At 50.7% G+C, this 13,189-nt stretch overlaps 1 protein-coding gene across 2 annotated transcripts in view; it reads left to right on the forward strand.

Annotated features, from left to right (window-relative positions):
* Positions 1–13,189, forward strand: part of LOC137149916 (phospholipid-transporting ATPase ID-like) — a 112,305-nt gene that overhangs the window by 74,345 nt on the left and 24,771 nt on the right. For both annotated transcript variants that reach the window (XM_067543566.1, XM_067543567.1), the window contains exons 15-21: positions 1,532–1,697; positions 2,972–3,160; positions 3,673–3,788; positions 6,008–6,172; positions 9,135–9,246; positions 10,704–10,809; positions 12,251–12,398. In XM_067543566.1, coding sequence (XP_067399667.1) covers positions 1,532–1,697; positions 2,972–3,160; positions 3,673–3,788; positions 6,008–6,172; positions 9,135–9,246; positions 10,704–10,809; positions 12,251–12,398 — 1,002 coding nt within the window. The remainder of the gene's footprint in view (positions 1–1,531; positions 1,698–2,971; positions 3,161–3,672; positions 3,789–6,007; positions 6,173–9,134; positions 9,247–10,703; positions 10,810–12,250; positions 12,399–13,189) is intronic.

The raw sequence follows: 13,189 nt of genomic DNA on the forward strand, positions 1-13,189 counted from the left end.
CGTGTGAACAGCAGGGCGTTGGTGTTAATTAAAAACTGGGAAATTTGCAAATTGGAGCATGCTTAGCAAACAGGTAAGGTCTCAGATGAGTGACAGTGGGGTTCCAGCCACACCCCAAAGCATTGGCATTTCCAAATTCTGCCCTTTATTTTAGAACTGCAAACATAAGTGAGCCTGAAAATGAGCAATGAAGGGGATCCAGCTGGTGCCCCAGTGCGGTATTATTCTTCCTCCTTCACTGTCACCCATTCCGTCTCACACCACCTATCTAACCCTGACTTTGCCCCTTAAAATTTGCAAAAATCTCTGTAGCCATTAAAATAACACAAAGACAGGAGATAAAATCCCATTTCCTGTTCAAGGAATCCATTCCTAATCATCTCCACGTCCGCTGGTATTTTGACCTGTGCGTGGGAGGAGTCTGTTATCCCCGCTGAAACTGGCTATTTGCACTCACTGATTTGCCTCCAGACCCACCTCGCTCAGGCAGCAGCATGCAGAGAACTTACTTGTTGAGGGAGAAATAAATGTCTAGTTCTTGCTAAGCCGCCTCCCGGTGGGAGATCTGCCAGCCCCCCAGCTCCTCCAGGGCAGCGGAATACCAACAGGTCAAAGGTTTGACACACGCACGCACTGGGTTCCAGGCTTCTGGGCTCTGCGGTGCAGATTAGTGAGGGGAATTTGCTCCCTGGGTAAGTGCCAACTGTAAGGTTGGGCTGGTCAGAAAACAGGACTCGTTTTAAAGTGTGGCCTCATTAGAGCTGGGGAGGGAACCTGACTGGTGAGCGAGCAGACCCTGTGGTATGTTCCACTCCGAAGCATCACACGTAAAACCAAAACTGCTGTCGGCTGGGCCCCACCAAAGGGAGTGAACTCCGGGGCGTCTTTGTTTCAGAGATGAGGGGGTGGGGTAGGCAGTTTAAATTTCGTATCCGTTTGGGGTCAGCTTTTTCCAGGTTGGTTTTCTTTCCTGCCCTTGGAGAACATGGTGAGGGCACAAAGGTTTCCTGTGTGTTTTGGGCTAGGACACCCGGCCCTGCTCTCATTCGCAGCCACTGCAACAAGCAGAGTCACACCTGGGAGCAGGGTTGGGGCAGGGTGATGGTGACAGCAGTTGGCCATAACCCATTCGGGTCAGTGAGTGGATGTCCTGCAAGAGCGATCCCCATGAATTCAGGGAGAGGTCGTGGCAGGGGGACCCTGTGAGTGCGGGGAGGAGGGGCATGTTGTGTGGGGAGATGACTGTGAGTGTGCGGAGGGGGCCGAGGTGGGGGGATCACCATGAATGTGGGGAGGGGGAGGCATGGTGGTGGGAGCAGGGGAGGGGAAACGGGTGTGGAGAGTGTGCCAGGAGCATGGCAGGAGGGAATCTCTGTGAGCATGTGGGGGGATCACTGGGAGTGCGGGGGCAGTCATGGCGATGGGGGATTGCCGTGAGTGCGGGGGGGGGGGGGGGTCCTGGAGGTGGAGATCACTGGGAGCGTGGCGAGGCAGCCTGCTGCTGGTCTGACGCTGAGCCTCACCGTTGCAGAATACAGAGAAGGTTGATTTCTCGTACAACCCACTGGCCGACCCCAAGTTTGCGTTCTACGACCACAGCCTGGTTGAAGCCATGAAGCTCGGCGACGCTGCGGCGCACGGGTTCTTCCGGTTACTCTCGCTATGTCACACAGTGATGCCAGAAGAGAAGAAAGAAGGTGAGGATGGCTGAGGTCACGGAGATGGTTGTCACGGCCTGTAACAGCACAGCAATGTGCTGGTCCGTCATCTCTCTGCAGACCTGTTACGGCTCCACTGGGAAACCATCCCTGCAAATCCGGGGAGCTCTGCTTTATATCCACATCCATGGATGCAGTTGTATTTTTTGCCATCTTGGCAGATGGCAGATGGGATGTGGATCCAATGTTTTGTATCCACATAGAGCTCTAGAACAGCAGTTCTTAACTGGGGTCCGTGGCCCTCAGGGGGGCGGTGGTTTCAAGGGGTCCTTCTACAAAGTCCCGGACCCTGGCACCCCCTGAGGGACTGAAGCCTTGAACCCTGGTGCCCCTGGGGAACTCACGCCTGAAGGGCTCCCATCTTATGCCCATGGGCCCGCAGACCCCCTGAAACCAGCTCACGGCCCCCCAGGGGGTCACAGATGCCTGGTGCAGAATGGCTGCTCTGGAGAGTGCTGATGCAGACGTGGATCCAAATGATCTGAGTCGGCGTGTGGCTGTCACTACTGGTGCAGCTCTGCGGGTGCCTCATGCGGAGAGGACCCCAGGAGACTCCCAGCGTAAGGGCTGGCCACAGCTGCCATTACTAACTCCAAGGAGCGCAAAGGCTCTGCAAGCAGAGAGCTGCTGGTGGCGCTAGCCCCCCAGAGCCGATGGGAAGAAAGCCACACACTGTGTCCTCCTTGCCCCAATCTGCCGAGCTGAGCTCGGGAAGGGTAGCGTCGGCTGCACCCTGACAAATGGGGGCTCATTAGTGGGGCTGATTCAGTGCTCCTGGAGGTATTGTACCTGTCCTCCCCAAATTCCATCTAGGGCAGAGTCCTATTGCCCTACTGAGAGCTGTGCCAGTCCTGTCCATTCGTATCTGAAAGATGTAAATGCCAGTCAGGAGGCTGGGCAAAGGAAATGTTGCTGGCAGGGAGATCCCTGGGGCTGTGGAAGTCTCCCAAGCAAAGGGAGATCCTGCCACCGGATAGAAAGTAGGATACAGTCATGCACTGGCTCTGTGGAATGGATTCGATGGGACCTAATGGAGCTTTTCCATCCCTAGCGTGTGTGACTCTGTGGCCTGTGCAGGTGTGTGTCTGTGTGCAGGACAGTGGGTTTTATTGCCTCTTGTCCGTATACAGACAGAATGGGAGATGAGCAGTGGCTACAGAATGCCTTAGCCGCTGTATTTGATTCACATCCAGAGCACAGTGATGATATCCAGGCCTGAAATGAACATACGTTGTTTCTTCTTTGCATGGCAGGTAACCTAGTGTATCAGGCCCAGTCTCCAGATGAAGGAGCCCTTGTCACTGCGGCCAGAAACTTTGGCTTCGTGTTTCGTGCTCGTACCCCTGAGACCATCACTGTGGTGGAAATGGGAGAAACAAAGATCTACGAGCTCCTGGCTATTCTGGACTTCAACAACGTGCGCAAAAGGATGTCTGTCATCGGTGCGTTCCCGTCACTCCCCTTCCGCTTTTCTGCTTGCTCAGGTTCTCTGACTTGTACTCCTTTTGCTGTGACCCCTTTGCTGTGAGCATCCTTGCAACGCGTCGGAGTACTGCAGTGATGAGCATGGTGTGAACCTGTCAATAGAGGGGAAGTGGCGGGGGGCTTCACGGGGAGCAGGGCCAGGTCTTCAATGGCACAGTTCTGGGCCCCTGGATAGCAATGTCCTCGCCTGCCTGGCTGCTCCCCACTCCCATATGTGAGAGCACAGGCTTCAACAGTGCATCTGCACAGATCGAGGGGGAGCAACACACGTTGGGGCCTGCAGTCAGTGCCGCCACACCTCCGTACTAAAGACGAGAGGGGCTGCAATCTCCCCCGTTCTGTGCCGGGCAGGTGTGACCCTCAACCCCCGTGGGCAGAGTTCGGATGTCCCTGCAAACACTTCCCATTTTAAAACACGCGTGGTGGTTGCCAAGGGCCTTAGTCTGTCTTTTGTTCCCATTGCTTTCAGTGCGGAGTCCGGAAGGGGACTTGACCTTGTATTGCAAGGGCGCCGACACCATTCTTTACGAACTGCTCCACTCGTCCTGCGAAGCCCTCAAGGAGGAAACCATGGAACACTTGAATGTAAGTGCCCCGTGCAGGGAACCTTCTGCAGATAAGGGGCAGGGTGGGAGCCCTCTGTTCTCTGCTGCTTTGAGCTTCTCTGGTGCCACCATTGGAGCTGGAAAGGGAATTGGCACTGAGGCTGAGAAGGGGCGCGCTAACGCAATCCTCGAGCGCATCTCCCTGCTGATTGGCAAGTGACGTACAAGTTACTGTGGAAAGGAAAGAGTTATTCTGTAAAGCTTCAGAACGCCAGTGACTGAAAACCACATGCACCTGCTCGTTACATTTCGTCATACTGTGGAATCTGGATAGTTCAGGCAATTGAGAATGGGCTACTGAGCCTTTCCCCTGTCTAAATACAACTCAGGCCAGCAGTAACCTGAGACCTGACCATTGCTGTTCGCTTTTGTCTCTTTTCCTAGTTGCTCTTCAAATTCTTTTTTCTCTGCCTAATTACACTTTTACACTCGACTTGCCAGAGTTTGTTCCTTGCTATTTTCCTGAGTAGGATTTGACGTCCAGTTTTAAAAGATGTCTTTTTACCTCTAACCACCTCTTTTACTCTGTGGTTTAGCCATGGTGGCATTTTCTTATTTGGGGTATACAGATAGTTTGAGCCTGTTTCATGGTGCTTTAAAGAAATTTCTATGCAGCTTGCAGACATTTCACCCTTGTGACTGTTCCTTTTAACTTCCGTTTAACTAGCCTCCTCGTGTTTGTGTAGTTCTCCTTTTTGAAGTTAAATGCTAATGTAGTGGGTATCCCCCCGCCCCCCCCAAGGAAGTTAAATTTAACTACATTATGGTCACTATGACTCAGCTGTTCAGCTGTATTCATCTCTTGGATCAGATCCTGTGCTCTACTTAGGACTAAATCAAGAATTGTCTCTCCCCTTCCGGGTTCCAGGACTGGCTGCTCCGAGACGCAGCTTTTAATGGTGTCTAGAAATTTTATCTCTGCCTCCCCTCCTGAGGCAACACATTCTCAGTGAATATGGGAATAGTTGACCTGCCCCTTTATTAATTGGTTTTCTGTTTTTGTAGCCTCTCCCTGCGCATTTCACAGTCACCAGCACCATCCGGGTCAGGTGCTCAGCAGTGCATTTCTATTGCTGTTCTCTTGTCAGTGAAGTAAGGAATTTCTATCCGTAGAGATTCTGGGACGCAGTTTGATCCATTTAAGATTTTTACTCTCTTTGACTTTATATAGTGCCACACCAAGATGACCTGCTCTGTCATTCCTATGTATTTTGCACCCTGGTATTATCATTTCCCACTGATTATCCTCATGTCACCAAGTTTCTGTGATGCCCATGATATCTATAGTCTCATTTAATATGGGGCACTCAGGTTCACCCGACTTAGTGTTTAGACGTCCTGCCTTTGCATACAAGCGTTTATAACATGATGAATCCAGGCCTATACTCACCCCCAGACGATGCTGGCCCCTGCTGGGTGCGGTGCAGAGCCCAGGGCCCTGGAGCAGTACAGTGGCACAAGTATCTGTAATCCCTGCTCTGCCAGATAGCCTACAGTGAGACAGCAGAGCCCCAGCACAGTGAGACACAGGTCAGCCTGGGTGAGGGATGTCTTGAGAATGCAGCATATTCCTTAGGCAGCTGCAGCTGAAAGTCGCTCTCCCCCGTGGAACCCACAGGAGGAGGATGGTGTATATACTACCTGCCCCCTCCCGGCCCCTGAGGGAGAATCTGAGCTTTCCTAAAGGGATCCTTGTTATTGGTTGGTTACCGGAAGTGCTGGAGGCCAGATTTTCAGTTACTTACATGGTGAAGGTGCATGGCTGTTGTTCAGTGCAAATAAAGCACTCAGTCACACCACCACTTTTGCTAAATGATTGCATGGGCACAATTCTGAAATTCTGGGAGTAGCTCTGTGGTGTGTGTTTTGCATAGACCTCGTCATTCTGGTACCTCATCCAAATATTAATGACACAGGTGCCTTGGTAATGGAAAACTGTAGAGTCAAAATGTAGGGAAACCTTTTGAATTTGGTCTTGTATAGACAATAGACTGCAGCTAAAAACTGGTCTGTTAAAGAGTAGCTCTGGATTTCCAGTTGCTGGTGAGTTTAAAGTATTAGATGCAACTTTTCATCCTATTCACTGCGAGTTGGGTTGGTATCTTTCCGGTGGGCGGGTGATCGTAAATTGTGCTCCTTGCAGGTCAAGCTAGAAGAGTGTTCCGCATTGACCTCTCCTGTCCCTCCCATGTCTTGCAGGAGTTTGCAGGCGAAGGCTTGAGGACGCTGGTTGTGGCCTACAAAGCCCTGCAGAAGGACTACTTTGAGGACTGGCACAAACGTCACCACGAAGCAAGCACTGCCCTGGATGGACGGGAAGAGAAGTTATCCGAGTTATACGAAGAGATTGAAAAAGACTTAATGGTTGGTCTTACCTGGAATCTGGATCAAGCTCTGGGGAGGCAGCGGGGCTGTTGGCTCGTCAGTAAGCAGATCGCTATGACTTTACGTGGGTTGTGTGACTAAATGACTTTGATCGCGGTAGTCCTAGGCTTTCACTGCACCTGGCTGGGAATGGTTTCATGTTAACTTGTGTGGGTGTCTGAGTAGCTGACTTGTGATGGGAGAACACACTAGTGGTTGATGAGGGTGATGGCAGTGCGGATATTTCCTAGATGTCCCTTGTATGTTCAAGCAGTTGAACTATTATTCTTCCGACTTCTAAATGACAAACTGTAGCAGCCCTGCACTAACTCTTGCATTTCTGGAGGAGCCTTTGCCCTGTCCTCTGGGCGGAGATGGGCGCTGTCGGCAGAACAGTTGGTGTCAGCTTGAAGGGAACGAAAGAAATGACTAAATGGTGATCTGCAGCAGTGTCCTCCTGGCATGCTGCTGCTGCTGTGTGAATGCCCTAGGGTTCACCTGTGTGTGCTAGCTGCAGAGAAGAAATGAAAGGAAAATACATGCCATAGCTGAGTGGAAGTGATGCAGCTTTTGCAATCACAGCAGCTCTCTTATGAAATCTTGGAAACTTTACAGCTGCTTTGTAACGCTCTCGAGGAAGGTTTCTGTTTCCATTGGGCCTCTGTGTGCACCCTGGAAAGAAAGGACTTTATTTTCAGAAGGATCTGAGGGAGGAACAGCCCAGCTGGGTGTGTGTGTGTGTGTGTGGGGGGGGGGGGTGTGAATGAGAGGGGAGAATCTGGTGTGGGGGAGGACATAAAGAGGTAGGAGGGTCTTAGGTCATGTAGCTTGCTGTGCAATGCCAGAAGGAGCCAGGAGGCAGTCTGGAGGCCATGAGGTAGAGTGAGCCTGGAACCTGATTCAGTTCAGAGTTTTTAATAACATACATGTTCAGCTTAATGCTGATCGACTTAAATGCAAAGGGGAGAGTCACGGAAAGGAAGCTGCTCCCGCACCCCATCCATGGTTTGTACACCGGACTTGAGGAGGCAGGCAAAGGCCAGCAGAACTCATGACAAGGCTCCATGGATTTTCCCCACCTTCCATGCACAGTAACAGCTACCACAGCTCCACAGTGCTTCACTCCAGCTACCGAGGGACCATGCTCATGGGAGAGCTCAGGCCTTCGTCCCACGTCCCTGGAGCCCCAATGTGTGTGAGGAGGACTGAAACCAGATTCAAAAGGCTGCTGAGGGCTTACAGATGCCTGGGTGAGAGAGGGCTTTGTACGTTACCTCTATCAAAGCCCCGGGGAGCTCAGTCCCAGCAGTGCGTTAGAACAGACCCAGCTCAGTGTAATGAAGAGCTCTCTCCTTCTGTGACGAGCAGGAGATGTTTAGTGTTTTTCATTTTTTCTTTTCCATTCTATGCTTCCCTCCCCTGATCACTCTCACTAGCTGGCTGATCATGAATACACCACAAGGGATCTGGAGCACACCGCTGCATTTATTTGACTTGATAAGATGTGGATAAGAGCTCCAGATAGCTGTCAGGGTTGGTCACTGGTCTCCAATCTGGAAAGGCGCGTCTGCTTGCTGTTACATTCTTTGGTTCAAAGGAACGATCCAAGAACAGCTGACGGAGGAGATGTCTGCCCTTCAAGATAGTGGAGGTCTCTCAAACAGCTTAGGAGATTTTGGGCCTGAATCTCCAGTAAGACCCAGGCACTGGCTCAGAGCCAGAGACCTGAGCTCTGAGCCTACTCCAACAGCAGGTAGGAAGCACAGTGAGAGGCAGTGCCTAAAAACCTCAGCTAGAAGATAGAGCCAAAGTCTCACATGTATCTGAACGTCACCTTCCTTGGCCCATGTCTAGCCAAGAATTGAGATCTAGGGGTGTTTCTAACAAGTAGAGAGAGAGACTCTTAAAAATGTTTGTGTCCTGATACATCTGTGTGCACAATATTCATGTCTGTAAGTTACTGCATTGTGTTGCTGCAAATGCAGGACAGGAGAAAAACATAAAAGCCTCCAATCCTGCAAACAGGTATATAAGAATGGCCATGCTGGGTCAGACCAGTGGTCCATCTAGCCCAGTGTCCTGTCCTCAGAAAGTGGCCAATGCCAGGTGCTTCAGAGGGAATGAATAGAACAGGTAATCATCATGTGATCCATCATGTTGGCCATTCTTAGGCCGGGATTGCTGTTTGCCAGAGGCTATCCTGGCTAATAGCGATCGATGGACCTGTCCTTCCATGAACTTATCTAGCTCTTTTTGAACCCTGTTACAGTCTTGGCCTTCACAACATCCTCTGGCAAGGAGTTCCACAGGTTGACTGTGTGTTGTGTAAAGAAATATTTCCTTTTGTTTATTTTAAACCTGCTGCCTATTAATTTAATTGGGTGATTCCCTAGGTTTTGTGGTATGAGAAGGAGTAAATAACACTTGCTTATTTACTTTCTCCACACCAGTCATGATTTTATAGACCTCTATCTTGTCCCTCCTTAGTCATCTCTTTTCCAAGCTGAAAAGTCTCAGTCTTGTTAATCTCTCCTCATACGGAAGCTGTTCCATACCCCTCACCATTTCAGTTGTCCTTTTCTGTACCTTTTCCAATTCCAGTATATCTCTTTTGAGATGGGGCGACCAGATCTGCACCCAGTATTTAAGCTGTGGGCGTACCATGGATTTATACAGAGGCAATACAATATTTTCCATCTTATCATCTATCCCATTCTTCATGATTCCCAGCATTCGGTTAGCGTTTTTGACTGAGTAATGATATGCACAGGAGCTGGCCAGCATGGAATGACTCACATGCACACGTGTTTGCGGGATCGGGGCCTAACGTGTACAACAAATGGAGCTGCATGGAAGTAAGCCTGGGCTGGCCCCAAGCACTGTGTGCACTGCCTGGTGGATGGAGCAGAAGCGGCTGGGCTCTTCTCTGGCGCGCTCACACGTCTCTCTGGTGTCTTTGCAGCTGCTAGGTGCCACGGCTATTGAGGACAAGTTACAAGACGGAGTCCCCCAGACGATTGAAATCCTGACCAAAGCCAACATTAAAATCTGGGTCCTTACTGGAGACAAGCAAGGTAAAGGGGATGGTCTGGGACAGACACGCAGGGTTGTGGACTGCTGCGTCTGACTTCCCTCTCCTCTCCTGCTGGTAGGCTGTTCCCTCCACTGCCTGCATCTTGATTCTGCCTCCTGTTGAACCCAGAGCAGCAGGCCAGTCATAGAATCATAGAATCAGAGAAGATCAGGGTTGGAAGGGACTTCAGGAGGTATCTAGTCCAACCCCCTGCTCAAACCAGGGCCAACCCCAACTGAATCATCCCAGCCAGGGCTTTGTCAAGCCACACCTTACAAACTTCTAAGGATGGAGATCCCCCCCCCCCGGGAACCCATTCCATGGTCAATAAGGATAGGTTTCACTGGGCGCTGCTGGAAGAAACCCAAGAGCAGTCGGCAGCACTTCCCTGTAGAACAGGAGACAAAAGATGGGCCCAACGTTTTGTAAACATTAACTAAAACATCCCTTCCTGGGGATGATGCCAGCATGTCTAACAGGCACTCCCGGCAGAGAGGAACTATATCGCGTTAGCCAGATCTCAGCAGTACAAGTTTCCTTTCTTGCCATGTTTTATGTCTCTGCTTCTGGGTTTTAATAAGATGCTAATTCACATCATGGGCTAGTGCTATACAGCTGCGTGCTAGTCAACACGCAGCCCGGCATTGAATCATAGAAGATGAGGGTTGGCAGGGATCCCAGGAAGTATCTAGTCCCACCCTCTGCTCAAAGCAGGACCAACCCCGACTAAACCATCCCAGCCAGGGCTTTGTCAAGGTGGTCCTTAAAAAACCTCTCAGGATGGCGATTCCTTCACCTCCCTAGGGAACCCATTCCAGTGCTTCACCACCCGCCTAGTGACAAAGAGGGCCGTGCTGAGTTTTTACTAAGGGAAAGCTCCCCTTGACTCCAGGGGTGGGAATGATCTGGGCCAACGCGAGTCCCTGGTTCCTGCCCTTGTGAGGCTGCACTGCAGGGTGGGAGCGCTCTGAGGGCAGTTCCCTGCCTCGGGCCAGGAGCCAGCAAGGCCTTGTCACATCCCGAGAAAAAGTGCTGCCAAGGAATCACTCCCACCACCGCCCCAATTGAGGATCCCCAGCCCCCCCGTCTGACCTGATGAAAGAGGGTGGAAAGGCCCTGTCCTGCTTCCCTGCAGCCAGGATTTGGTGTTAGATCTGATCTTCATTAGCAGTGTGATGAATGATCTGGGGTGGGGATGGAGGAGGACCAGCCACAGCATGTCACAGCAATTTGCAGAAAGCAGTAAGCGGCGAGGGGTTGTGGGCACAGCACAAAAGACGGCCGCTCTCAGGCTGTCTGCAGCGGCTCACGAAGCTGGGTGCCAACCTCCGGGCAGACTGTTCTGAATGGGCACAAACCGCAGACAGGTTGTGTGTTCTGGAATTAGATTTCACCAGCCAAGTATCAAGTGTGGACGTCTTTCCTGTTTGAGTATGAGTGAAATTGTTGATTTTCCAGAGACTGCCGTGAATATTGGCTACTCCTGCAACATGCTGCATGATGACATGAAGGATGTGTTCATTATTGAAGGCAACACCTCTGAGGACGTGTTAAATGAGCTCAGGTAAACAGCCATCGAGAACTGGCGGGTGTTTGTGCCATTCCAGCTTTGTCTTTATAGAGCCATAAAAATGTAGGACCGGAAGGGACCGCGAGAGGTCATCTATCCCAGTCCCCTGCACTGGGCAGGGCCAAGTGTTACCTGGACCATCCCTGACAGAGGTTTTTCTAACTTGTTCTTAAAAATCTCCAGTGACAGAGATTCCACAACCTCCGTTGGTCATTTGTTCCAGTGCTTAACTACTCTGACACTTCAGAAGTTTTTCCTAATGTCCAACCTAAATCTGCCTTGCTGCACTTTAAGCCCGTTATTTCCTGTCCTGTCCTCAGTGGATAAGTACATACCTGAAGACTGTTCTGTCCCTCCATAGTCCTCTCTTCTCCAGACTAAACAAACCCACTTTTTTCAGTCTTTCCTCATAGGTCGTGTTTTCCATTCCTTTGATCCTTTTTGTTGCTTTCCTCTGAACTTTCTCCAGTTTGTCCACATCTTTCACCTGACACACTTCACCAAAAGTGAACTTTAAATCTAGATTGGCTGTATGTGATTGGCTCTAATGCAACCAGAAGAGATGGGTTTGATGCAGGAATCACTGGGTGAAATTCTGTGGCCTGGGTTATGCAGGTCAGACCCGATGATCAGAAATGGTTCATTCTGGCCCTAAAATCGATCTAAAAAGACGCAGGTGACCACTGTGGATCATCATGGGCCAGCGGTTCTGGGGCCGTGATGCCTTTGGTTGTGGATGTTAAATGATTCCTGTTGCTCCACTAGGTCGTCCTTGTTCTCGTCTGGTAACTGGATGCTTTTCTCTGCTGTCTGTAGTGAGGAGCCAGTCTAACTGGTCCATCACTCATGTGAGCCCTGTGATCTTGGGTTGGAGAAGGTGTTGGCCAGGCCAGGAATAAAGTATAATAGAGAGTGTTCTCGGTGTCTGGTCTTAGCCTGATGATGGGGCTAGATTCTGCACAGCGTCTCTCAGAAGGCACTGCCTGACGGGAGGAGTAAAGGTGCTTTTAAGCCACTTTTGTGCCTCCTGGATTCTGCTGCTCCTGAGTCCAGGACAAGTTCCAGGGGCTGCTCTAACTTACAGTCACCACTGCACAGCTTCCTACGGGCTGCTTTGCACCCCAGCCCCAGCAAGCCCCTAAGCTAGGTGCTCCAGGGGCAGGGAATCATAGGACTGGAAGGGACCTCCGGAGATCAGCTAGGCCACTCCCCTGCACTTATGGCAGGACTAAGCATTATTTAGACCCATGCCATGGCCTCATACTGCTCTTGCACTAGAGAAATTCTTTGAGGGCCACCCCAGGCCTTTGTGCTGCCAGAGTCCTGGAAGGAGGACAATACTAACAAGGGGGAACATGTTTTTCTTTTCAAAACCCTGGGTTTAAGAAAGTGACTTACATTTGTTTCCGTATTTTTAATGACTGAACCTTTTAAGGAGTGCAAGGAAGAAAATGAAGCCGGATTCCTTCCTGGACAGTGATGAAATTAACATCAAGTTTGAAAATCCTTCCAAGAAGTCAAGGATCTTACCCGAAGAGCAAGCGAACGGGGTGTATGGCCTGGTTATTAATGGCCATAGTTTGGTAAGGACAGGTTTGGATTGCCTGCTCTCCGCAAGCTTGTGGAAGGGGGGGGGGGGGGCACACTGAGTGCCGAGGTCCCTTGGGAATCTGATCCTGAGTGTGCTGGAAAGACACCAGCTTTCCCCACATGAAGGCTGAAGCCCCATGAGAGCGGTGGCTGTGGCCCAGTGCTTTCCCCAGGGAGATTTCATTGAGTTGCCACGTTAACAAGCAGCCATGCACACCTGTGATCCTGTTTAAACAAAAATAACAGCAGCAAGTGGCGAGCAGCACCCACAGTCCTCGTTATGGTAAACGCTCAGCATCACGACTCGCTGATTTGTGTGCATGGACGGACATTACTGAGGGTACATGTGACATTTTGTTAGGTGAGATGTGTCTGCATTGAGGCTGTTTTGGAAAGTGGTAAAAACTATTGCTGGCTAGAACACTGTAAAACCAAATCACGAAAAGGTCTCTCGGCTGAGCAAGCTGGGCTGCTGCTGAGGGAGGGAAGCGGGGGCGTTGGTGACTCACACAGCTCACTGGTTTTGGAAGAAAGGAAATCTGGCCTGCTGATTTGCTGCCTTAAGTGGAAAGGGCAGCTGGACTGCTGTAATGGCTCTGAGGAGGAGACAGTCATGTGGATTCCCTCTGTGAATGTCTGCAGAGAAGACATCAAAGCACATAGGCAAGAAGCACATTCTGTAAGAAATGTGAAAAGGCAGAAATGTGCCCCTCCCTGCCAGGCAGCGTTGGCGGGATGCATTTCTGAGCAGGCGTCTGATTATCTTTGTTGATCTCAGGAATGG

This window comes from Emydura macquarii, unplaced genomic scaffold, assembly GCF_026122565.2.
Source record: "Emydura macquarii macquarii isolate MOO-44397 ecotype Brisbane River unplaced genomic scaffold, CSIRO-AGI_Emac_v2 contig_915, whole genome shotgun sequence".
Taxonomy (NCBI): domain Eukaryota; kingdom Metazoa; phylum Chordata; order Testudines; family Chelidae; genus Emydura; species Emydura macquarii.